General features: G+C 36.4%; 1 protein-coding gene across 10 annotated transcripts in view; it reads right to left on the minus strand.

The window, feature by feature from the left end:
• ATP2B1 (ATPase plasma membrane Ca2+ transporting 1) overlaps positions 1-26,132 on the minus strand; it is a 133,644-nt gene that overhangs the window by 29,701 nt on the left and 77,811 nt on the right. For all 10 annotated transcript variants that reach the window (XM_023738554.1, XM_023738556.1, XM_004384193.2 and 7 more), the window contains 9 exons: positions 20,796-21,050; positions 20,576-20,701; positions 16,507-16,647; positions 11,429-11,467; positions 10,291-10,452; positions 8,382-8,596; positions 5,560-5,802; positions 3,988-4,229; positions 1,733-1,970 (listed from right to left, as the gene is read on the minus strand). In XM_023738554.1, coding sequence (XP_023594322.1) covers positions 1,733-1,970; positions 3,988-4,229; positions 5,560-5,802; positions 8,382-8,596; positions 10,291-10,452; positions 11,429-11,467; positions 16,507-16,647; positions 20,576-20,701; positions 20,796-21,050 — 1,661 coding nt within the window. The remainder of the gene's footprint in view (positions 1-1,732; positions 1,971-3,987; positions 4,230-5,559; positions 5,803-8,381; positions 8,597-10,290; positions 10,453-11,428; positions 11,468-16,506; positions 16,648-20,575; positions 20,702-20,795; positions 21,051-26,132) is intronic.

Below are 26,132 nucleotides of genomic sequence, written 5' to 3' on the forward strand. Positions count from 1 at the left end.
CCATGCAGCTATCACTCTATCTGGCTGTTTTCTCTCCCTAGAATATAAACATCATGACTATTTTGTTCATTGTTGTATTCCCAGTGCCTAAAAGGGTGCCTGGTACAACACATTAGGTGTTGAATCAATTAGCTGCTAAATCAATCAGTTGATGAAGTCATGTGCCTTTACTTATGTTATCTCCTTTTCTCAGAATGTGCTTACCGCTATGTCTCTTGGTCTAACTAATATATTATCATTCTTTAAAATCCAGATCAGGTAATTAACCTCTAGGAAAACTTGTCTGATCCTCCCCCAGTACTTAATATAGCATTGTTGTTGTCAGCTGCCACAGAACTGGCCCTGCACTCATGGTATCCCCATGCACAATGTGATCGGACTGTTGTGATCCAGAGTGTTTTCACTGGCTAACTTTTAGAAGCAGATCACCAGGCCTTTCTTCCTGGTCTGTCTTAGTCTGGAAGCCCTGCTGAAACCTGTTCAGCATCGCAGAAACACAAAAACCTCCACTGACAGGAGAGTGGTGGCTGTGCTTGAGGTATACTGGCAATGAATTAAACCTGGGCCTCTTGCATAGAAGGTGAGAATTATACCCCTGAACCACCCCTGCCTTCTAACACAGCAGAGTGGTCTTTTAAGCCCATGCATTTTTGGCCGAGATGGGATCTGAACCGTATTAGCTCTACTGTCTAGTGTTAACCTCTATATGTCTCAATTTCTTTTCATCTCTCAGAATGTGACCCACACCGAGAACCCAATGAAAAGATGTTATTGCTTTAGACTAGGGCACGGGTCCATGTATGGTGCTATTACAAAATGCTCTGTATATTATATATCTAAAAACATAGTGACATCCTGGGTTATAATTATCATGTGTGTGCCTTTCCCCACCCAAGACAGTGACTTCTTTGAGGCCACGATCAGATCTCAAAAATTTTTATGCTCCTAGTGCCTAGTATAGTGCCTGACACACAGCAGTTACTCAATAAACTTTTTCTTTTGAATAAATGACTACAAAAAACATTTTTTTTTTAAAGAAGTAAAGCAAAGTCTAGAACTGCATACTCTCCAGCATGACAACCATTAGTCACATGTGGCTATTAAAATTAAATTAAATGTTCAGTTTTTCAGCTGCACTAGCCACACTTCAGGAACTCAATAGTCACATGCAGCTAGTGGCTACTGGACTGAACAACACAGAGAAAACTTCTACCACTGCAGAAAGTTCTATTGGACAGTAATGGTCTAGAGACTGTGAAAATAAATAATTTAATGGCATCTATTACTTAATTTAGGAGCCCAGGTGGTACCACGGTTAAGAGTTCAGCTGCTAACCAAAAGATTGCCAGTTCGAATTCACCAGCTGCTCCTTGGAAACCTTATGGGGCAGTTCTACTCCATCCTATAGGTTTGCTATGAGTCAGAATTGACTCAACAGCAACAGTTTGGTTTGGGTTTTGGTATTATTTAATTTAAACATCAACTGAGAAACCTACCTAGCGTGAGGCACTGTTTTAAGATAATGGTGCTATAAACACCAAAGAAGCTGTCTAATTAAAAACTCTAGAAAGGTAGCATATGCATCACAAGAACTATTATTTCAATTATCTTGGATTCACATAGAAAAAACTAAATCACAAACACCAAGAATTTTACCAGAAAACTGATTACAATTAATGTCTAGGTCCTTCTAAGAGATTCTGCACATGAAGAACACAAAATGCTTCATCACCTCAGGTCTCACAGGATCTTCAATCCCCACAATAGCAACGCATGTGAGGCCGGTGACAATATCATTTTCATTATCCCACTCTGGTTCTGGTTCTCCTGCTGGGAAATCTCTGAATGCAAGACACATGGTTCTCAAGCCTTCCGATGCCATCGGTTCAATCACAGTTTTTATAATATCATCACGGTCCCTTGGTCTGAATACTTTTGCCTCACCATTAGTACTCAAGATTTTGAAACACCTAAAAGAAAATGTTGAATCCAAACATCAATGATTAACAAAAATAATGGTTAATGCCACTTAAGTGAACTGGAGGGGCTAGAAATCATGGGATCTGACTATCTGAGAATTACATGCATTGCATTTTTATAGACCTAAATCATATCCACTTTTCACCTTCCCCTTTACAAAACAGAGAGTTCTAGCTTCACAATTCTCATTTGATAGTCCTCCATTTTATCAGTTATGTTAGATATTCTCTAAACTTTCTCATTTGGAAATGCAGTGCCTTTATATTTTTCCCAAGAACCGCTAGTGGCAGAGGAGAATCAACTATATATCTGACCACTTTGGTATACAATGAGTCATTAATTTGAATTAACACAAACTTTGCAAATATTTTCTCCTTTTAAAGTAAAAAGCTGTGTTCAATCAGCTCCTTAACCAGGAAGTTGTTTCATTACCTATATTTTAACCATGGAAAAAAATAACATTGTTAAAACATTCAGTCTCCAGTTCATCTTTTTTCTTCCAACCCACCTTATTCCCTGATGCAAAAATTTTCAATCACAGCTTAATTTAAAAAAAAAAAAACAACAAAACTTCAGTTACACTATCTGGCCTACTTAAGCTTTAATTGCTCAGCCTAACATTCAAGAGGCTCTACAACAAAATGTAAATACAACCGCGGGAACACTTACTGTACACTTACTATCAGGCCCCATGCTAGATGTTTTACATGCATTATTTTATTTCACTGGCACAGAGTTGATGGGGAGCACCTTCTTTTTCAGTGAAGAAAACAGAAAAATCTTCCCAAGATTTCATAGCTAGTTAGATTCATAAGAGTCAAAGCCTAATTTGTTTTTATTAAAAAATCTCCCTACTCATTCCACTATACCACCTACCTGCTACCCAACTAGCCAGAAGAAGAGAGATTTCTAACCTTTTACACTGAAATCAGATAACAAGCTATACTGTGAAGGTAAGAAAGCTCTATGTGCCCCGTGGGCCATTAGAACCCATCACTCTGCAGCTGAACTATGCAACTAGCTATTCCCTCAATATGACCTACACATTCCTGCCTCCTTTTCTTTGATGTAGCTTCCTTCACCTTGATGATCTTACTTCACACTAAAACCTATCTTAAATGTCACATCCTTTGTAGTGTGATCTCTCATCTTAAAACTTGTACCCATTTATCATGTGCCACTTTTTTAGCTCTTTGTTTTAAACCTACTAGATTACAGTCTGTTGGGTGTTCACTAAAATAATCCTGGATTATAATCCACACATAAATTAAAAGCAGATATTTTAAATGTTACAATTTCAAATGCTTTCCAATTCTTCCAAACTTGTCTTAACAGTTTTTTGCTACAATTAAGGAAACCAAAATAATTTTAACACCTGTAGTAACAGACAAACATTAGGGAAATAATATGTGAACATGTAAAGTCAAAATTGATACTACTGGCCTGTAAAAAGACAGTAAGAAACACTACTATTCAAAATGATAGGATATAAATATAACATTGCAGCAGAATAAATATGATAAACCTCACTTTGATATAAAAGAATTCTCAAGATCTAGCTTTAATGTCTTGCTGTTTTAGAAACTAATCTATAGTTCATTCATCCCACTTTTTTGAGCCTATGATCTATAATGCAGTGGGTGAAGAAAATAAACTTGAGTTTTTCTTCCCAGGAGGTTTTTAATTTTCATGATACTGTAACAACGGAATCAACAGGTCTAAAAACAAACATCAAAGTTTACTTCATTAAATCTACCAGATTGAATGTAATGAGTTTTTTCCTCCCTGTATCAAAATACTACGCAATAAGAGAAGCTACGGTGTGAAAATGGTAGCGTACCATGGACAAATGTCTAGATACCATAAAATATAGCCCACTTACTTCACACTAAAATGTACTATCAAATGTCTGATGTTCATAAAGAGAAAACAACAATAACAACAACACAGATATTCCATAATGCAACTATAGTCAGCAATTTATTCATCTAAGCATTTTACTCTTACTTTTTCAGAATTATCTCAGAGGCACCCTTGCTGAATATTCGAAAACTTCCATCTGAATTTTTCAGGACAGTACTCATGGACTTCCTAACAGAATTGAAGGTGTAGACTTTGTACAGTGCTTCTTCTGGTATTTCATTTCTAACATCCTGATAATCCCGTTTTAAATCCAAAAGAAGTCCCAACAAGGCACATTCAGTTTTATTACCAACATGACGAGGTAATCCACCCTCTTTCTCTGGTGGCTATAAGAGGAAAATGTTTAGAAGTCAGTATCATTTTGTTTCTCTATGAAAGTTTTATTTATAATGTAAAACAGAATGCTACATTCCAAAATGAAATCATACAAGAAACTTCTACTAATGTTAGCATTTCCAAGAGGGGCGCAGAAGTGTAAGGTAGAAAAGAGCTCTTGGCCAAGAATGACATTGATTCCAGTCTCAGCCCTGACAGTTACTAGCTACATGAACTTCTGGCAAGTTACCCAACCACTGTGATCCTTGGCTTCAGAATCTGTAAAACAGGAGCACTGATGATCCACAAATTAAATGTGATAAGAAATGTAAAGTTTATAGTTGGTTCCTGACACACAGTGGAGGTGATAAATTTTAATTTTCCTTTTTTCATTGAACATTTACTTATTTATAAATAACTCAAAATTAAATCTACATTAAATATTCTTTACAGCTTAAAATAAAAATAAATGAAATAAAATACTGTTGCTTTAAGTGTATAGAAAAGCTTTAGCTCCTTCATTGTCTCTTCACAAATATTATACGATCATCACACGGTATTAAGGGCAGATGTGATCGTCTTACAACTGAAGAAAGTAAAGCTCAGACTTCTAGCTAGAAAAAGGCAAAGCTAAATCTGGAACCAAGACCTCGTAACTCTCCAGCCCAATAATTCATGTATATTTTCAATAGTTTAACAACGTGAATATCAACTTTGTCAATGATTTTCACACACAGATCACTGAACATTTATCAACAAGTCAAACATAATTTCATGCTTTAAGTTATAAATATGATTTAATAAAACTTGAGAGGTTGAAAATATTCTAAAGTAGCATAAACAGAATTACTTTATTGCATTTATTCTAAAAAAGTCAAAGGACCATCTTATAGGTAGGACCTACTGAGAAACCAAAACAGAGTATATATCAAGCATATAAAATGTATTATTTTAAGTTGAAATCTGGTTTCAAAATTGTCTCTAGAAAATTAACAACTGACTTTCTATAGTAAGACAGCTTAGTCTTTCACAAAATAAGCTTCTTAAAACTAAGAACCTGCTTTGATTATAGAGCTGAAGAGTTTCTGAATATAGGAATTTCAGAACATAGACAAAAAATACAAGTAAGCAGAATGTATATGTGATCAATAGACCTTACTTGTAACACGAATTACATCAAAAGAAACTTTATACACTATACTGATAAATGCCTTATAAAAACCTAAAACAATCTAGTTCTTCAATTTATTCAATAATGACAGGTATGAAGAATTACAGTCTAATCATTACAAATTTTAAAATTAATTTTAACACATAGACTAACTATTGAAGAAACCTTACCAATATTTTTGATGTATAAGCACAGTTCACAGAAATTCCTGTTACCAGATAGGACAAAATATTTGGTGGAATAGCTTCGGGTTCAGGAATCTTTTTATAATGTTTTTCATTTATGTAAGCCTGGACAACTGTCATTCTGTTCATTGTCAATGTTCCTGTTTTATCTGAACAAATGGCTGTAGCATTTCCCATGGTTTCACAAGCATCCAGATGCCTTACCAAGTTATTATCTTTCATCATTTTCTACAGTAACAAAAAAAAATCTAGTTAAAAGTTACTTATAAAACCAATCATCTCATTATATTAAAATATTATACCTGCTTTAAAATCTAAACTAAAACTCCCACCTATATACCAGAAAAACCAACCAAACCCGTTGCTGCTGAGTTGATTCCAACTCATAGTGACCCTACAGGACAGAGTAGGATTGCCCCATAGAGTTTCCAAGGAGCGCCTGGTGGATTTGAACTGCCGATCTTTTGTTTAGCAGCTGTAGCACTTAGCTATGTACAGTTACACAGTATTAAGTACTAGTTAATACTGGAAGAATTTAAGTGCATTTGACGTATTCAAATACACTAAAGAGAGTACTAGCTTTTTCCAGTTTCAATCATTCTATCACTGCAGAGCATAATCTAGTAATGACTACAGTTACTCGTATGCATACCCAAATCACCTTGACGATGTACCTCCAATAGTTTCTAAGCGTGCTCCTGATTGTGCTCTTGTAGAGCAGCAACAATCTGTACTCTAAGTATAATGATACGTACCATAGTGTAAGAATACATTAAATTTAAATATTAAGTCTCCTTATTAAGTGGAAAACACAAGATTCTTGTATCAATCACAAGGGGAAAAAAGCTTTTACCAGCTAAAATAAAGAGCTTGTGGGTATGAAGTTGCTTGACTCTTACAATTCTGACAGACTGAGTTAACATATCAAAACCAGAATGGATCGTTTTCATCTATTCCATATGCTAGTTGACTTGAAATTATCATCCTTAGCATCAGAATACATCTCACCTCTTTCTCTCACTTAACAACAAAAAAACACTCTAAAAAAGCAAGAGTTTTCAGAATTGCCCCACAGAGCATTTAAGTTAAAATACATTAAGTCTCAATAAATATGTGCAATGGGTTAAAAACTACGTAAGGTTATTTTACAAAGTGTGTTCTGTGACAACTAATATGCAAGATACTGCAAAAACTGGTTCCTTGAAGAAATAAATATGGGGAAGACATATGTGTACCTCCTAAATTACTTATGATTTAAATGAAATATTAAAGATTAAAAGAATAAATATCTACGGTAAAGAAAACTTGCTCAATTTTGTGAAACACTAAGAGAAAATCCCTAACGAATACACCCCAGTGAAAGGATGAGAAACTGGTAATGTAAGAGCTAAATACACATTTAATAAAGTTTAAAGGAAAATAGTTAAAACGCTTTTATTAATTTTCTACTCAACACAAATCAATCTTGCCTATCTTTCTGACCAATTGAAAAACTGATATCATTAATGACCATTCATAAAGTATTAAACCACTGGTAAAAATGATCAATGTGTCTAAAACTTCTATTTCCCCCATTATTTCTAAATTATTTTAAACATCAAAAAAGGACAATAGATGAATACACCATAATTTATCATCATTTTTATACATTTACCATTTTATTTTTGAAACAAAAGATGTTAAATGGCTAAAAAGAAAATAAACTCAACAGTAAACAAAAAATATTTCTATCATGGCAGGTCTATTGTAAAACACTTTGAATATTTATCTATTCTTTGGAATATATAAGAGTGCTAGAGCAGAAACTATGACTAAGTATACTGCTCAGTGTCAGCAATACTACTTAAGGAAAACTGCTAATTAACATTAGAAAATTCATAAGAACACCATTCTTCCGAAAAGTATACAACTTTTTTACTTGTAAAACCATTTTGGAAGAAGATCAAACTTGTGCAAGCTAAACCTTTTTTTTCAGTTCGCCTCTTCCATATGATATGAAATTAATAAAAATAAACGAACAATCTTCAAACAGAGTTTTACTCTGTGAAAATGGCAGTTAGCAAAGCCATCGAAGTACAATTTCAGTATTCTACTTGGAAATCAAGGACTGTAAATCCAATGGTCTGAACAAAGTTATTCAAGGGAAGGAACAAGTGGGCCCTGAAAGTGAGAACACAGTTGGGATATTTGAAAAACAGCAGGTAGGCTGGTGAAGCTAGACCAGAGGGAGTGAGAGGAAGAGTGCAGAGGAAATGAGTAAGCAGGGGCCAGACTGGGGAGGGCCACGGTGTAAGGAGTTTGGATTTAAGTGTGATGAGAAGTCACTGGAGGGTTTGAGCAAGGAAGCAGTATGCTGTGAATTATTTTTTTTAGAAACAAGAGTCTGTTACTATGAGGAGACTAGATTGCTGTGGGGGTGTGAGAAGTAGAAGAGTAGAAGCAAGCAGGCCTTGGAAGGCTGGACTAGAGAGACCCCTCTTTTGTCCTTGTACCACAGGTAAATGCCCAACATCTTACCTTAATTTTACAGATGGGAAAATGGAGATGATATGATTTGACAACATAAACCATATAATGAAAATTAGGCTAAAACTTTCTATCCAGTCTAGTAGAGTTATGCTTAGCTTTGTGTATCTATGTACAGAGACACTCAACTGGGGAGAGGAGGAGATAGCAATTGTAAAGAACAGTGCAAAGTTATGTGAATCCTCCACTTTCAACACCAGAAAAGACAGGAACCAGATTTGCATTTCTATACCAGATGTGGCTTTAAATATAATACATCTCCTTAATTATTTTCTACTTACCTTGACTGAATAAGCCAGTGAGATAGTGACTGCAAGTGGAAGACCTTCTGGCACTGCTACCACTAAAACTGTAACTCCAATAATGAAGAACTTCACAAAATACTGTATGTAAATTGGTGTACACTCAGCAAGCCACGGTCTCTTCTGAACCCAGAATGTATCAATTACAAAATATAATACTAGGATGATAACCGTGATGGCAGACATCAACAGACCTTTCAGTACATTTAAAAAAAAAAAAGAAAGAAAGAAAAATGTAATTATTTAAATACTCCTGACACCACCCGTTGCAGTTATATATTAGCTTCTGGAAGCATTATAATTGGCTTGGTAATATTTAATTTCTCTGAGAAACTGTTACTTCCTTTCTGCACCTAACTCACTACCTGACATTGTCAGACTAAATTTTTGCTCCAAGTACAGCCCTGACCTCAGGAAGAGCTAGAAGAAAAGCATTTAAGATTGTTTCCTAAACTTCACTGCATCTTCTGCTTCCTACAAAAGCTCAGGTAAAATAATAGGAAAAATTAAAGAAAAAATGGAAAGCTTAGCAAAAGTGAGTACTTTACATGTTGAAGAGGCAACGTGCCTAATGCTAAAAGAGAAGCCAGAAAGAATCTGATCAACGGGTACACCTGAAATTAAGTATTCAACCCTATGCTTAAAAAAAAAAAAAAAAAAGAAGCCCTGGTGGTGCAGTGGTTAAGCACTCGGCTGAGAAGCAAAAGGTCGGTAGTCAAACGAACCCATCAGCCACTCTGCAGGAGAAAGATGTGGCAGTCTGATTCCATAAAGATTTACAGCTTTGGAAATCCTACGGGGCAGTTCTACCCCATCCTACAGGGTTGCTATGAGAGGGAATCATCTTGACGGCAACAAGTTTTGGTTTGGATAATTAAAAACCACATACAAAATTTTCTGAATTATTATTACTTAAAAAATTTTGGTCTATCCTTATAGCACCATTAACTTAAAAGACTAAGAACATTTTAACTGTACTTTGTGGGATGTTTAGCCTTTTATCAATGAGTATTAAAAAATACAGCAAGTACACATATTTGAGTTTAATAATTCAATCCAATGTCTACTAAAAACCATAACCAACTCAAATTGACCCTTTTTCCTAACACTACATAAATTAGTATTACCATCTGCTTACATATTACAAAAAGCAAGTATCTGCTATTAGATAAAAAGCTTAATGCAAAGAAAAACTTCAGTTTTTCCAGCATACTCCTAGGAACTAGCAGAAGGATGCAATTTAACTGATTTTAATAATACATATGCTGACTTATCCGCAGTGTTCTTTTGTGAAGATGACACTGCTGGAGGGCATGCTCTACGTTTATTGTTACTAAGTAACAATAACAGGTGTTTAACAGGTGTTTTCTAGTGATGGCAGCAATTTATCAACTTCAGCCTCACTAGGATGACACTGTTTCATTCAGTTTAACTAAAATATAACCTTTATAAAAACCTACACCTAAATTGTTACATAGAAAACCAGTAAAAATGATGAACAAATTGTGTAGTGAAACTTTTTATTTAAATGTAGTTGAGTAATCTGTACTGAATAACCTCACAGCCAGTTGGGAGTGTTTCTTCTGTCCCCAAAAATTCAGAGATGAGAGCAAGAGCTTGTGAACAGATCAGACTTAGGCACTAACCCTAGCCTCGCCCTGTATTAGTTAGGTGACAATTGTCTCTATGTAAAATTTGCAAGTTGCAATGAATGGTATTATGAGGATTTACAATAACTCATAGGTTACAGCACATGGTGGGTAAAAACGACATTTTAAAAACTCCTTTTCTACTCACTAAGCAACGAAGTATGTCAAAGGACAATTTCTAAGAAGAAAATTAGTGTATGCTGAAACAAAACACCCTTATTATCTTCTACATATCATACCTGCTTTGCCAATCTGAACAGCCAGCTTTGTAAGTTTCCCTTGTAAAACAGATTTTTCCTTTTTTGGCAAATTTGCTTTCTTTTTGTCTTTTTCATCACTATCTCCACCGTCTTCACTCTTCAAAGGCTGCATTTCCATGGCTGCACCATCCTGGGCTTTTGCTACATTTAAGAGCAAACATCATCTTACTACATTTTAAAGGCACACATCACTTGTAACATTTTGAAGCATTTTTTAAAATTAGTTTCTTATTATAGAAACTAGAAAAGCTTTAACCATCTAACTTTGTGTGTGTTTCTACACAGACAAAATAAGGCAATAGCTACATTAAGTTGTGAAACTTTGCATGAAATTTGAGAATATTGTGCTAGGTAACAAGAAATTAAATTAAGGGTCCTTAAATTAAGAACTAAAAAATATCAAATCATTTCTCTTCATGTCTGTTGGTGTTAGGTAACAAGACATCCCAACTAGCACACATTCCTCCCATATAATGTATGATGGTAATGTAGACAATTATGTGTGACCACGCATGTAGACAAATGTACATATATTTACAGACTCCCAAATAAATGCAAGAGTCTCTGTGTGGTGCAAACAGTTAAGTGATCAACTACTAACCAAAGTGGTGGTGGATCGAGCCCACCCAGAGGTATCTCAGAAGACAGGCCTGGCAATCTGCTTTTGAAAGGTCACAGCCTGAAAACCCTATGGAGCAGCTCTACTCTGCACACATATGGTCGCCATGAGTCAGCATCAACTCCACAGCAACTAACAACAACGACAAGTAAATGCAAAACCACCTACATGATATTTAGTGTTTTTTTGTTTCGTACACATTTTTGCTACCAATTATCCAGAGTAACTGATATTAAAACACCTGAAATACTTAAGTTGAAAGTTACTTACACGTGGATCTTTCTAAGCTTACTATCTAAAATCATAATTATAATCTTATTAACATTGTAGAGGTAGCATACCTAAAGCACTAGTAGGAAGAGGTTAACCCAAGTTAATATATATTGTTGTTTTCCCTGCTACATATATCTTACTTCTGGATGAGTATCTGTACACTGTTGATATATCTTTGGGTGTAATGAAAACAATGTAACTGTACTTTTATCCTCCTGAGTTTACCTTTGTTGCGATTCTCAATAGCTCCATCTTGTTTCTTATCTGTAGGAACAAAATGGGAATTAAAGCTTTCCAAAAGAAATGAATACAGAGGTAGTTCACATTTCTATTAACAGAATTACTACACAATGGTATGGTGTGTGTGTGTGTTGTGTGTGTGTGTGTGTCTACAGATTAGACAAGATTTGGCTTGCAATGACCTGCTTGATCACTCACTCCTTAGACAGTGCCCATAAGGGAATATTCCAAAAGAATTTGGGACATCCATACTTGTTTGAAACAACATGTTATCAGGAGGGAGCAGTCCCTGGAGAAGGACATCATGCTTGCTAAAGTGGAGGGTCAGAGAAAAAGAGGAAGACCCTCAACGAGATGGACTGACACAGTAGCTGCAACAATGGGCTCAAACATAGCAACAATTGTGAGAATGGCGCAGGACCAGGCAGTGTTTCGTTCTGTTGTACAGAGTTGCTATGAGTCAGAACTCAGTCATTGGTACCTAACAACAACAACATACTTGCCTGATTTCTCGTTTAAGACTTTACTCTTTTGTACAGTGTAATAAGTCAAATATGGTATGAGAGGTTTCCAAATTAAATACAGATATGAGAAAGCAGAAAAGGGTTGAGCGAGATGGAAGAATGTCATAGAAAGACAAGGGGCACACAGGAGAGCTTTGATGGGGGTGAGAAGAGAAGCATATGTATAAAAAATAGGAGAGACAAACAAGTAAAACCAGAATATGAATATATGAATGTACCGAATAAGCCAGTAAGACTATCAGTTAAGGTAATACCCCGAATTAGTACAGATTTGGAGAAAACAGGAAAATGAGAATGTCTGAAGCAATAAAGTGATCAAGGCACAATCTATTGTTTAGAGTAGACAATAGGATATTAAATACAACAAAGCAGCAGCAGAAGTCTTCAGTCTATTTTTCTCCCACCTTCTCTATCAAGGAGAACTATCTTCAAACTGGAAAAGGTGGAACAAATATGGTCAAGAGGGAACTGAAGCTCAAGATAGATGAGGAGATAGTAAGAGAATACCTAGTTATTTTCAGTGAGCTCAAGTCTGGAGACAGACCAGATAGCCACATTCCAGGCTACTGAGGGAACTGAGACATTACCCTTGGACTGCTTTTGAGTAATTGCCAAAGCAGTCAAGATAAAGGGAGAAGGGCTGGAAGTCCACAGATAGAAAAATGTTTTCTGTTCTACAAAAAACAACAATAACAACAAAACAAGATCGAAAAACGGTAGACAGTGAGTTAGATGTTAATTCCTGGGAATATTCTGGACTGGATTAATAAAAACAGAGGCATAAAACCTTAGAAAAAGGGTGCCTATAGGAAAACACATTGTGGGGCCAAGTATAGAGTCATGCAAACTTCTCTTCCTTTTTAAATATGGTTCTCCTTGACTTTAGTTTCCTGTATATTAGGATGCAGCAGTCTGTGGTTAAGAGAACAGATTGTGCCAAAGAGAAGAGGGTTTGATGTGTCACTTCCTAGATCTCTGACCTGGAACAAGTTACACAACCTCCACAAGCCTCAGTTTACTCATCAGAAAAAAAAATAATAATAATCTTTACCTTATAGCATGAGGACTAATGAGATAATGCATGTAAAGTACTCAATAAATAACATCACTGTTACTCGTTTTTAAATTACATTCCACACAGGCTTCAGAAACTTATGCTGGTACATCAAGGGCTGCCATGAGGAGTGGTGTAGGGGAAACAAAAAACATGGGACTTCCCCTCTCCATCCGCAGTCAGAACTTTTTAAATAGACTTTTGTTTGAAATATGGACTTCATTGCTAAAGAGAAAACCCAAAGAACAAAAGAAAATATCCAAGTATTAAAAACACTGCTGTACCCAATTAAAAAACGGGGAAAGGATATGAACAAGCACTTCACCAAAGAAAACATTCAGGTGGCTAACAGATAACATGAGGAAATGCTCATCATCATTAGCCATTAGAGAAATGTAAATCAAAACTACAATGAGATACCATTTCACCCCAACAAGCCTAGCATTAATCCAAAAAACACAAAATAATAAATGCTGGAGGGGTTGTGGAGAGACTGGAACACTTATACACTGCTGGTGGGAAGGTAAAATGGTACAACCACTTTGGAAATCAATCTGGTACGTCCTTAAAAAGCTAGAAATAGAAGTACCATACAATCCAGCAATCCTACTCCTTGGAATATACCCTAGAGAAATAAGAGCTGTCATACGAATAGATATATGCACACCCATGTTCAATGCAGCACTGTTCACAATAGCAAAAAGATGGAAACAAGCGCCTATCAGTGGACGAATGGATAAACAAATTATGGTACATTCAAACAATGGAATACTACGCAATGATAAAGAACAATGATGAATCCACAAAACATCTCATAACATGGATGAATCTGGAAGGCATTACACTGACTGAAATTGGTTGGTCGCAAAGAGACAAATATTGTATGAGACCACTATTATAAGAACTCAAGAAAAGGCTGAAACACAGAAGAAAATATTCTTTGATGGTCACGAGGTTGGGGAAGGAGGGAGAGGGGTATTCCCTAACTAAATAGTAGGCAAGAATTATCTTGAGTGAAGGGAAGGACAGCACATGCTACAGGGGAAGTCAGCACAAGTGGACTAAACCAAAAGCTAAGAAGTTTCCTGAATACAAGCAAATACTTCGAGGGACACAGTAGCAGGGGCAGGGGTCTGGGGACCATGGTTTCAGGGGACATCTAGGTCAACTGGCGTAACAAAGTTCATTAAGAAAATGTTCTGCATCCCATTTTGGTGAGTGGCATCTGGGGTCTTAAAAGCTAGCAGGCGACCATCTAAGATTCAACAATTGGTCCCAACCTACCTGGAGCAAAAGAGAATGAAGAATACCAAAGACACAAGGAAAATATTAGCCCAAAAGACAGAAAGGGTCACATAAACCAGAGACTCCATTAGTTTGATACCAGAAGAACTAGATGGTGCCCGGCTACCACCAATGACTGCCCTGACAGGGAATACAACAGAGTCCCTGACAGAGCAGGAGAAAAGGAGGGTGTGGAACTCAAATTCTAGTAAAAAGACCAGACTTAATGGTCTGACTGAGATTGGAGGGATCCTGGAAGACATGGCCCCCAGACTCTCTGTTAGCCCAGAACTGAAACCATTCCCGTTCAGACATAATTACACTGGACTATAAGACAAGTATCATTTTAATGATACTTCTGAAGAGAGTGCTTCTTAGTTCAAGTAAATACATGAGACTAAATGGGCAACTCCCGTCTGGAGGTGAGATGAGAAGGCAAAAAGGGACAGGAGCTGGTTGAATGGATACAGGAAATCCGGGGTGAAAAGGAGGAGTGTGCTGTCACATTATAGGGAGAGCAGCTAGGGTCACATAACAATATGTGTATACATTTTTATATGAGAAACTAACTTGAACTGTAAACTTTCACTTAAAGAACAATAACTAAATAAATAAAAGGCAAAGCTCAGAAACAAACAAACAAAAAAAAAGCTGACAAAGAAAGAGAAAGCCTTCCCCTAGAGACGGCACACTGAATTTAGGCTTCTAGCCTCCAAAACTCAGAGAGAATAAATTTGTTTGTTAACGTCAGAAAAAGACAAACAAACAAAAAAACACCGCTGTAGTTACAGAAAACCAAGACTTTTACAAGGCATTTATTTCAGATCTCAAAAAATATATGTGATAAAATGATACTCATGAAGAGGGTGCTTCTTAGCTCAAGTAGATAGATAAGATTAAATGGGCAGCTCCGGTCCAGAGGCAAGATGAGAAGGCAAAAAGGGACAGGAGCTGGTTGAGTGGACACGGGAAATCCGGGGTGGAAAGGAGGAGTATGCTGCACATTATAGGGAGAGCAGCTAGGGTCACACAGCAATGTGTGCATAAATTTTTATGAGAAACTGACTTGAATTGTAAACTTTCACTTAAAGCACAATAAAAAATAAGTTCCAAAAGAGAAAAAAAAATGTATGTGAGAAAAAGAAATATGAACTTACTATCCTAAGGGGCCCTGGTGGTACAGTTGTTAAAAGCTTGGTTACTAACCAAAAGATCAGCAGTTTGAATCCACCAGCCGCTTCCTGGAAACCCTATGGGACAGTTCCACTCTGTCCTATAGGGTCGCTCTGAGTTGGAATCGACTTGATGACAATGGGTTTGGTTTTGGTTGGTTTGGTATCCTAAGTAAAATTAAATAAATCTAAGTGGTTAGACCACAGTAAACTGCTGTCAACCTAAAGGGAAAAAAATTGAAAACAGTGATTCTGAGTGGGAGAGTTAAGGGTGGTATATCAGAAGCTATTTTTAAAAAAATGACATCCCCCCCAACTAAGAAATTCGGAGATGTCTCCCTATATATAACACGTTTCTTATAAGATCCTTAGGGATAAATTGTACGGTTATCAGGTTTGCTGATGATAGATGACTTGGAGGGATAGCAGGTAAGAATAGATCAACATAAAAAAGATCTTGATATCTAATGATGGGCTGAATATGATAAGGCAAGTATAACAGGTGTCAAAGTGAAGTCCTAGGCTTGTGTCAAAAAACCAACTGCATACATACAGAATGGGAATTGTGAATAGTAGCAAACTTTCAAAGACCAAAAGCTCAATGAGACCAAAATAAGATATGGCTGACAAAGAAAGCTATTATTGAACTCACAGAAAAAACAGGCAAATAGGAAGTGATATTTTGCTGGTCAGACAACAGGGAGATTCTAAAACTAAATAATAAGCAGAAAAAAGTCAATGGAAGTGTTCAAGCAGATGATGAATTTGTCTGGCTACTGTAAAGGAGACTGATGTAAAGTCACTAAATGTCTTTCATGGACTATTAAGATTTAAAAAAAACAAAAGCAAAAAAACTTTCCTGTCATTAATTCTACTACTCAAAAGTACAATACTGAGTAATTAACTTTTTGTAGAATTTTTTCATATCAGAATCTCATGAATGAAGTCTATATTTTGTACCAGTCCTTACAGTCTAACTGCATCTCAATTTCCAAATTATCAACTCTTAAAGCAAACTGGTATACTTACTTTTCTTTTCCTTTTTCTTCTCATCTTTCTTCTCTTCCTCTTCACCTCCAGCTCCAAGTAAGGTAAAGATAATTCCAGTTTGAGAATTTACACCCACAGCTGTAACTACCATTCTTCCAGAGCCTTCCATCACGTGAGTACCTACAACAGAAAAGTTTGTTTCCTATAATAATAATGGGCCTCCCCACCAAATCTCAAACTTTATTAATATTGTCTTTAATATCCTCAATATTTAATAAAATAAATTTAAGAGGACATTAAACAAACCTAAATTACTTGTGCTTAAGGTCTTAATTTTGTTATCAGTCATATCTGAGTTCAAATTTCACCCTACCACTTATTTACTATACGATATTGGACAAATTACTACATTTCAATTCCTCCTCTAAAATGGGATGGATAACAGCACCTACACTTCATAGAAACATGAGAATCAAAAAGCCTATGCATGTTAAGTGCTTAGCACACTGCTTAGAATTTGTGCAGGTTCAATGAATGCTTACTATTGTTATTAATTAAAACCTAAGGTTATTAAGGACAATTTTTCTGAGAAATGCACTGCTTATAAAGAAACATGCTTATAAACAAAAGGATTTCACAGCAATGAATGTCACATTTCACACCTCCAACCCTGCAACCCAGCCTGCCTAGATTACTGCAATAGCCTCTTAGCTAGTCTCTTTGCCTTTTCAGTTCATCCTGAGATCAGATTAATCTTCCTAAAATACTGATTTCATCATCTGCCTCTCTTGGCTCTAAAAAACTTCCAACTCTACACCGTCTGCTGAACTATGCCTAAATTTTTCACCCTGAGACTGACCAACCTTTCAAAGTTGGCAGGCATTATTATGTTCTAGAAACATACCCAAGGTTATACAACTATTAAGTGGCAAAGGAAAGATATAATCCAGATCTATCAGAGGATACAGGTCATACTCTTCCTACTATAATATTATGCTGATAAAATTACTTACAGTTTTCCAACTTCTACATCCACATTTATGCATCTTCCCTCACCCTTTCGGAGGCTTCCTTCCCTTCTATAGTCTTTTTGTGACTCTTAAGTATCCTTAAAAACTTATTACTATTTTTTTTTTTTTTTAACTCAGTGGAGTCTTCTTGACAGTAATTACTTACTTGATCTCCTCCTAGTTTACAACCGTATGGAGCGGCAGAATCTATAGCACCTACTACCATCCTCTGTACCAAATCAATGCTCAAGAGGTTATTTATTAAGAGGATAAAGCAATGTACTGAAGAATTTTTTTTAGGGCTTTGGTTCTATTGCTTTTAAAAATATTATTCTAGGACATTGGACAGGTTATGGAGACTGCACTGGTGTCATTACCAGTGCCAAGAGCAACTCAAAAAACCATCCTGGTGAAAATGATGAGCCAAGCTGGGAGAGGTCAAACCTTCAAGAACAAGAGAAACTGACTACAAGAGAAACTGACTCCTTTACATTATGATCCAAATGTGCACAAAAAATTTTCTTTGTGAAACAGAAAAAAATATGCCCCCGCTAAACAATGGATTGAAAATGAATCTGATTTATAAATGAGAAACTGGAGGGCGAGGATACTGATTCAAAAATCCTATAGCATGTAACAAAAGAAAGGAAATGGCATGGATTCAATCCTCCTATGATTTGAAGGCCATTGTGAAGGTGGTGAAATAAAGTTTTCCATAGTAGGATCAATGCATCACAGTTACTTATCTTTCTAGATATTTTTAAGCCCTTAATAAAAAATACTTTTAAAATCTATATTCTGAATATTTCACTAATGATTAACTTCTTTGCTAGTGAGAATGCAAAAGAATTTATTGAAGCAACAAAAAATGAAATTCAGGATGGTGAAACAACATTTACTAAGTAAGTACTATGTGCAAAAGATAATGTATTTCTTTTAATAATCCTTTCTGCAGATTTCAATTTTTTATGTTCTGTTCTTTCTTACCACAGGTAATAGTTAAATATCACAGGTAAGGAAGTTAATGTGCTCAGACAAAGTAAACAGTTTTTGTTCTGGTCATACCCCCACCACTAACTGGACAACTGCTTTTAAAAATCTAAATTTAAGAAGCCAAGAACAGCAGTGAGAGATGGCATCATGAGAATAAATTTAAAAATAAATACATTTCATGTTTTTCAGTACATTTTTGGAATAGGGAAATAAATGCAGAAAAATTTTCCCACCAATAATGTGATAAGAGACTCAAAGTTATTTCAGTCTTTTCTTAAAACATGGAAAATTTAAAGAGTTGTCCTGGTATACTTGGTGTGTTAGCAACCTGAGTCTACATAAAGCTTTTAAGTCATCTCTGCTAAAACAGCAAAGGACCAAAATTCGGTTAAGTGAAGTCAACCTGAAGAGCTGAGCATGATGTAAATAAGCTAAATGCACATAAAAGTCCATGAAGTATATATAGCAAAAAGACAACAGAAGACTATCTCTTGTTCCCTGAATATCATGGCTGAGTTAGTCTGTGTGGTAAGGTATGATTAGATAGCTTCCTTCTCCTTTGGAAAGGTTACAGATTTAATTTAGTTAACATTAACTACAGTTTCTTGGAAGCATTGCAAGGAACAACTGGAATACATATACATTATACTTAAATACACTTAATAACCAAATATAAATATATCCAAAATATACTTAAATATCCAACATCTTTCTATCTATTTGGTATGAATAACAAACAAAATAACATAAATAAACAACCCAAATAGAACACTAGTTTTCTAAATGGTGTAGGATATTGAAGGTATACAAAACTCAAGATTTTATCAAAGGAACATCAGAACTTTTACCCTAAATAATACTGTTTATATACATTTGTACAAGTAATTATACACATGTATACGTGTATGCATGCATAAACACAATACACGTTTAATTACTTTGATTTTTAGTGGTGGGGATGTTCTGCAATAAACTTTCTCAGCACATGTTTACAAATCTTAAACAGGTAATGTGCTTTGAAGTTGTGATTCTAACTTAATTGACCCTTACGAGGATACCACAGGTTTGACTGGTGAAATCATGTTCAAACAGTTAAAATATAAAGTTCACAGAGAAGGACTGAAAAATTATAGCTATGAAAGTGTTAGTTAAAAAAGCAAGAATCTTCTGACAATGTATAAAATGTTAGCATTCCACTAACACTGCCTCACCAAAACTCGAGTATAAATTCAATTGAAATATAGCTCATATAGACAATTTTTTAAATTCTTTAAAGAATACTAAAAATTAACAGTAAGACCTGGAAATCAAAAGTTAAAGAACGGACACGCTTTTAGAGTCATGTTATACTCCGGTTTCCTTCCATTTAGCTATAATTTTCCAGCTTGTAATTTTCCTCATTATCCCTTTCATTTCATTTTTAATTAACTTTAGTTCAGATTATCACAGTTAGGCTGTTACAAGAGCCTCCCAAGTAGACACCCACCTCTTCTTCCTCTCAAACAGCACTCTTTACTTACCACAAATTCTTCTCCTTCTACTCCCAGAACATGTCTTAACCATTAGCAAATTCAATCCTGACTAGTAGAAGTGGGTGCTACTCTTGGACTTACTGTTGATTAGTCAAATAATCTTAGATAGTTATATCTCAGACTCATTCCTTGGCAATTAAGGAGGGAGTTGGATTAGGTAAACTTTAAGAATTTTAACATTCTTAAAAAAAAAAAAATTGCTTTAAACACATATTCATTTTCAATTTTATACTTCAACAGGCCTTAAATGTGGTACAGAAAAAACAGAACAATTCAACAGATGTCATCAGATCTATAGTTTTATCATTACATTAACCCATTGTTTGACTCTTAAATCTAACGATTTTATGGACTCAGGTTCCTCATTTGTAAAATGTAGTTTTGGCTTCAAAGATCTCTAATGTCTCTATCAGCTAACAAAAAAAAAGCCTTCTAAGAATTAGAAGGACAGAAGCTGGCATAAAATACAGAATCCTCTTCACAGTATAGGTGATTAGGGAAAACATATTTGCTGACCAAAAGTATATAGTTGTGAGGGAAAAGAACAGTTCAATTTATAAAAGAAATTCATACCTGATAAAAGTAAAGGATCTTTATCTAAAGACTTCTTAACGTGATCAGATTCACCAGTCAGTGAACTTTCATCAATTTTAAGATCATTGCCTTGAATAAGTATGCCGTCAGCTGGAAGAAGATCACCTAAAACAAAAAGCAGTTACGTGCTAAACTATAGTAAACAAGATCACAATAATTTTACTTGTAGTGTCAGGTGTATTGTTTTTTTTATACCTACCATATTTCACTTGAGCAATATCCCCAACAGTAATGTCAGCTACAGGTATCTGAATGACCTGACCACCCCTGATGACAGTGAACTTCTGTTCTTGTTCAATTCGACTCTGTAAACCTCTAAACTGTTTTTCCTTACTCCAGTCATTGAAAGCTGTTACTAATACCACACACACTACTGACAAGAGGATCGCAGCTCCTTCAATCCAACCAGCTTCACCTTCACCTTCTTCCTCCCCAACAGAAACTTCTCCGCAAACTATTTGGAAAAAAAAGAAAAATGTTTATCAAAAGACATTCTGAATGATGGCAGCACCCATGCAACAAGTCCAAACTAAACATATTTTGGTTGTTAATTATGATCATGTTTATTTACTTCATCAATTTTATAAACATGCTCTCCAATGTGAAATATAGGTAGGATGACTGAGAGTGCTGCTCCCTTCCCAATACTTTATCTTCAAACTGAAGAAATAACCAGGCATCACTGTCTACGTGAATCAGTTAAGTGAATCTATAGTTTATATTCTTTTCAATAGATGACGCTGTAAGGAAAGTTTCTCCCTCACTCCTCCCCCTACCCAAAAGACAGGTGATTAACCTCTGTCAAGTCCAAACTCAGGAATAGCTGAAGGCAGAAGTACTGTGCTCTTTGCCCCAAATTGGAAACACAGCTAAAATATTACCTTCCAAATGAAGCATTTCAGTGGGTTTTGATCTCATGTATTAAATATGTCAAAATGCAATACATTATACTATTATGTAAGAACCAAAGATTGACTACAGACATGAAATTTACAAGCTAAATTTCAACAACAAAACAGTCTCAATATTTCATTTCATAGTTCTACTCTATATTATATAAGTAACATTGGAATGATCTTGAAATAGATCATAGTTAAATATTTCTAGAAACTGAATCATTCCTCCACTGACAACCAAATAAATTTTTGGATAAGCTGCACGGGTTAAAAATGAATTCCAAGAAAAAAGTAAAAAAAGGACTGTAGTTTACCAATGATAAGAAAATATATATTTGAATAAATGTTTTCAGTCTAAGTATAAATATAATAATAACCTATTTTACAAAAGGTGTTCCTTTGTAAATATATCCACCTGAGAGAGATGTGCAATCTACGTTTAAGCTATACTCTCTACAAGGCAAACATTTCACTTTAACCCCTCTACTTGAGCTATTCCTTGAGTGGTGTATTAAGTGTACGCATTAATAGTATAGAGAAGCAGTTCTCAAACTATTGTCCAAAGATCCCCAAAGTCAAGACTATTTTCACAACACTACGATATCAGTTGCCTCTCAGTGTATAGCGGAATTTTCCAAAGGCTGCATTATAAATGCAGTAATGCAACACACTGAAGACAGAAGCAGATATGAGAATCCAGCTATTTTTTTTTTGTTTATTGTTGTAGTTTCAGTGAAAATTTCCATTTCAAGTTAGTCTCTTATACAAAAATTTATTCATACATTGCTGTGTGACTCTAATTGCTCTCCCTATACTGTGACAGCACACTCTTCCTTTCCACCCCCGATTTCCCATGTCCATTCAACCAGCTCCTGACCCTCTCTGTCTTCCCATCTCACCTCCGGACAGAAGCTGCCCGTTTAGTTTCATGTATCTACTTGAGCTAAGGAGGACACTCTTCACGAGTATAATTTTATGTCCCATAGTCCAGTCCAATCTTTGTCTGAAGAGTTGGCCTCGGAAATTGTTTTAGTTCTAGGCTGATAGAGAGTCCGGGGGGCCATGCTTTCCGGGGTTCCTCCAGTCTCAGACCATTAAGTCTAGTCTTTTTACTAGAATTTGAATTCTGCACCTCACCTTTCTCCTGCTCCATCAGGGACTCTCTGTTGTGTTCCCTGTCAGGGCGGTCACTAGTGGTAGCCAGGCACCAACTAGTTCTGGTCTCAGGCTGATGCAGTCTCTCGTTTATGTGGCCATTTCTGTCTCTTAGGCTAATACTTTCCTTGTGTCTTTGGTGTTCTTCATTCTCCTTTACTCCAGGTGGGTGGGACCAATTGATGCATCTTACATGGCCGCTAGTTAGCTTTTAAGACCCCAGATGCCACTCACCAAAATGGGATGTGGAACACTTTCTTAATAAACTTTGGTATGCCAATTGACCTAGATGTCCCCTAAAACCATGGTCCCCAGACCCCTGCCCCTGCTACTTTGTCCCTCCAAGTGTTTGACTGTATTCAGGAAACTTCTTAGCTTTGGTTTAGTCCACTTGTGCTGACTTCCCCTGTAGTGTGTGGTGGCCTTCCCTTCACCTAATTCTTGTCTACTATCTAGTTAGTGAATAACCCTCACCCTCCCTCCCCACCCTCCTAACCATCAAAGAATGTTTTCTTCTGTTTAAACCTTTTCTTGTGTTCTTATAATAGTGGTCTTATACAATATTTGTCCTTCTGTGACTGACTAAATTTACTCAGCCTAATGACCTCCAGCTTCCTCCATTTTATGTTTCACGGCTTCACCATTGTTCTTTATCGTTGCGCAGTATTCCCTTGTGTGGATATACAATGTTTATCCATTCATCCGTTGATAGGCCCTAGGTTGTTTCCATCTTTTTGCTACTGTGAACAGTGCTGCAATGAACATGGGTGTTTGTGTGACGGCTCTTATTTCTCTAGCATATATTCCAAGGAGTGGGACTGCTGGATTGTATGGTACTTCTATTTCTAGCTTTTTAAGGAAGTGCCAAATCAATTTCCGAAGTGGTTGTACCATTTTACATTCCCACTAACAGTGTATAAGTGTTCTAGTCTCTCCACAACCTCTCCAGCATTTATTGTGTTTTTTGAGAATCCAGCTATCTTTAAGTCAGACATTAAGGAGGCACAATAACTCGAATACCACTCTTCTTACTAATTTCCTTGGAAAATAGTTATTTTTCATCAAAATGGTATACATACTAACATACAATGGGTTTATTAAGGAGTCCTGGTGGTGCAATGGAGCCCTGATGGCGTAGTGGTTAAGAGCTCGGCTGTTAACCAAAAGGTTGACAGTTCAAATCCACCAGACGCTTCCTGGAAACCCTATGGGGCAGTTCTTCTCTGTCCTACAGGGTTGCTACGAGTCAGAATGGACTCGGTATCAAGCGGTTTGGTTTGGGTTTTTTTGATGGTGCAATGGTTAAGTGCTTGTCTGCAATGCAAAAGGTTGGCAGTTCAAATCCAACAGCCACTCTGAGGGAGAAAAGACCTGGTGGTCTGCTCCCATAAAGATTACAGCCTAGGAAACCCTGTGGGGCAGTTCTACTCTGTCGTACAGGATCACCAGGAGTCAGAATCGACTCGATGGCAAACAACAACAATGGGTTTGCTATTATTTTTAAAAGCATTGGTATTTTTAAATTTCTTAGTTTTAATTTCAAATACATAAATACGTACAGATAGAATTCACATAAAAAAAATTCTTTGGAGTCCTCAATAATTTAAGAGTGAACAGGGCCCTGAGACAAAAAAATCTGAGAATCGCTGGATGCACATACTAGTAGATTATATTTATGGTGTGGGCTATAGTGCATATTTTCACACCAAACAGTACTAGTAACAAATTTTGATGATTTAGATTTCTCGGACTGTAGATTTAAAAGTAATGGACTTCCTTTTAGCAAATGATTACTTCTAAGTGTTAAAACATAAAACGTGATGAAAAGATGCACATAGAACACTGTTATGGATCGAATTGTGTCCCCCCAAAATATGCACTGTAAATCCTAACCCCTATACCTGTGGTTTTATAATTCTTTGGGAATGGGTTTTCTTTGTTATGTTAATGAGGCAGTATTAGTGTAAGGTGTATCTTAAATCAGTCTCTTCTGAGATATAAAAGAGATTATTTTTATGGACCTAGTAAGGAAGAAGTGTCAATGACTCTGGACTTAATTGGCAAAGCATTTGCATCCTAGAGGCTGGGAGATTAATCCTACAAAAATTCAGACACCTTCTACCTCAGTGAAATTTCTAGGGATCCAGTGGTATAAGGTATGTCAAGGTATTCCTTCTAAAGTGAAAGTTACTGCATCCGGCCCCTCTCACAACTGAAAAGGAGGCACAGTGCCTAGTTGGCCTCTTTGGATTTTGGAGGCAACATATCCCTCATTTGGGTGTGCTGCTCCTGCGTATTTATCAAGTAACTTGAAAAGCTGCTAATTTTGAGTGGGGACCAGAACAAGAGAAGGCTCTGCAACAGGTTCAGGCTGCCGTGCAAGCTGCTCTGCCATTTCAGCCATATAATTGGGCTGATCCAATGGTGCCTGAAGTATCAGTGGCAGATAGAGATGCTGTCTGGAGTCTTTGGCAGGTCCCTATTGGTGAATCACAGCACAGACCCTCAGGATTTTGGAGCAAAGCCCTGCCATCCTCTGCGGATAACTACCCTCCTTTTGAGAAACAGCTTTTGGCTTATTACTGGATCTTAGAAGAGACTGAACACTTAACCAAGGGCCACCAGGTAATCATGTGGTCTGAGCTGCCCATCATGAACTGGGTCTTGTCTGACTCAGAGAGCCATAAAGTTGGATGTGTACAGCAGCACTCCATCGTTAAATAGAAGTGGTAGATGTGAGATTGGGCCCAAGCAGGACCTAAAGGCACAAGTAAGCTGCATGAGGAAGTGGTCCAAATGCCCATGGTCTCCACGAGGAAGTGGTCCAAATGCCCATGGTCTCCACTCCTGCCACATTACCTTCCATCTCCCAGTCTGCACCTATGGCCTCATGGGAAGTTCCTTATAATCAGCTAACTGAGGAAAACTCATGCCTGCTTTACAGATGGTTTTGTGCGACATGCAGGCAGCACTTCAAAGTGGACAGCAGCAGCACTGCAGCCCCTTTCTGGGACCTCCCTGAAGGATAGTGGTAAAGGGAAATCCTCCCAATGGGCAGAACTTCGAGCAGTGCACCTGGTTGTTCACTTCGCTTTGTTAGAGTAGCACTAGATAACTAAGACATCCACTTGTAAATGTTAAAAAAAAATAAAGTGCAAACACTAAATAATTTTCAACATGTAGCAAAAATATCTTTATATGTTTTATTAACACTCTCCAGTGGGTTTTAATGGACAAAAAAAATCCTGTCTGCACTGTAAACATCACAGATTTATTCACTCCCTTTTAACTCCTAACACTTACTTTTTAAAAAAAATATGCTAAAGTGGAAAATGAAACCATGTCCCCAATGTTATGACTGAAGACGCTCTAGTAAGACATCAAAATCTTTAGTGTTAATACATTATGCCTACATTAGTGTCTCTAACATCATGGATATAAACCCAGTTTTTAAACTCTGACAGGAACTCTTGTCCTGTTAATAT

Source organism: Trichechus manatus, unplaced genomic scaffold (genome assembly GCF_000243295.1).
Source record: "Trichechus manatus latirostris isolate Lorelei unplaced genomic scaffold, TriManLat1.0 scaffold00119, whole genome shotgun sequence".
Classification (NCBI taxonomy): domain Eukaryota; kingdom Metazoa; phylum Chordata; class Mammalia; order Sirenia; family Trichechidae; genus Trichechus; species Trichechus manatus.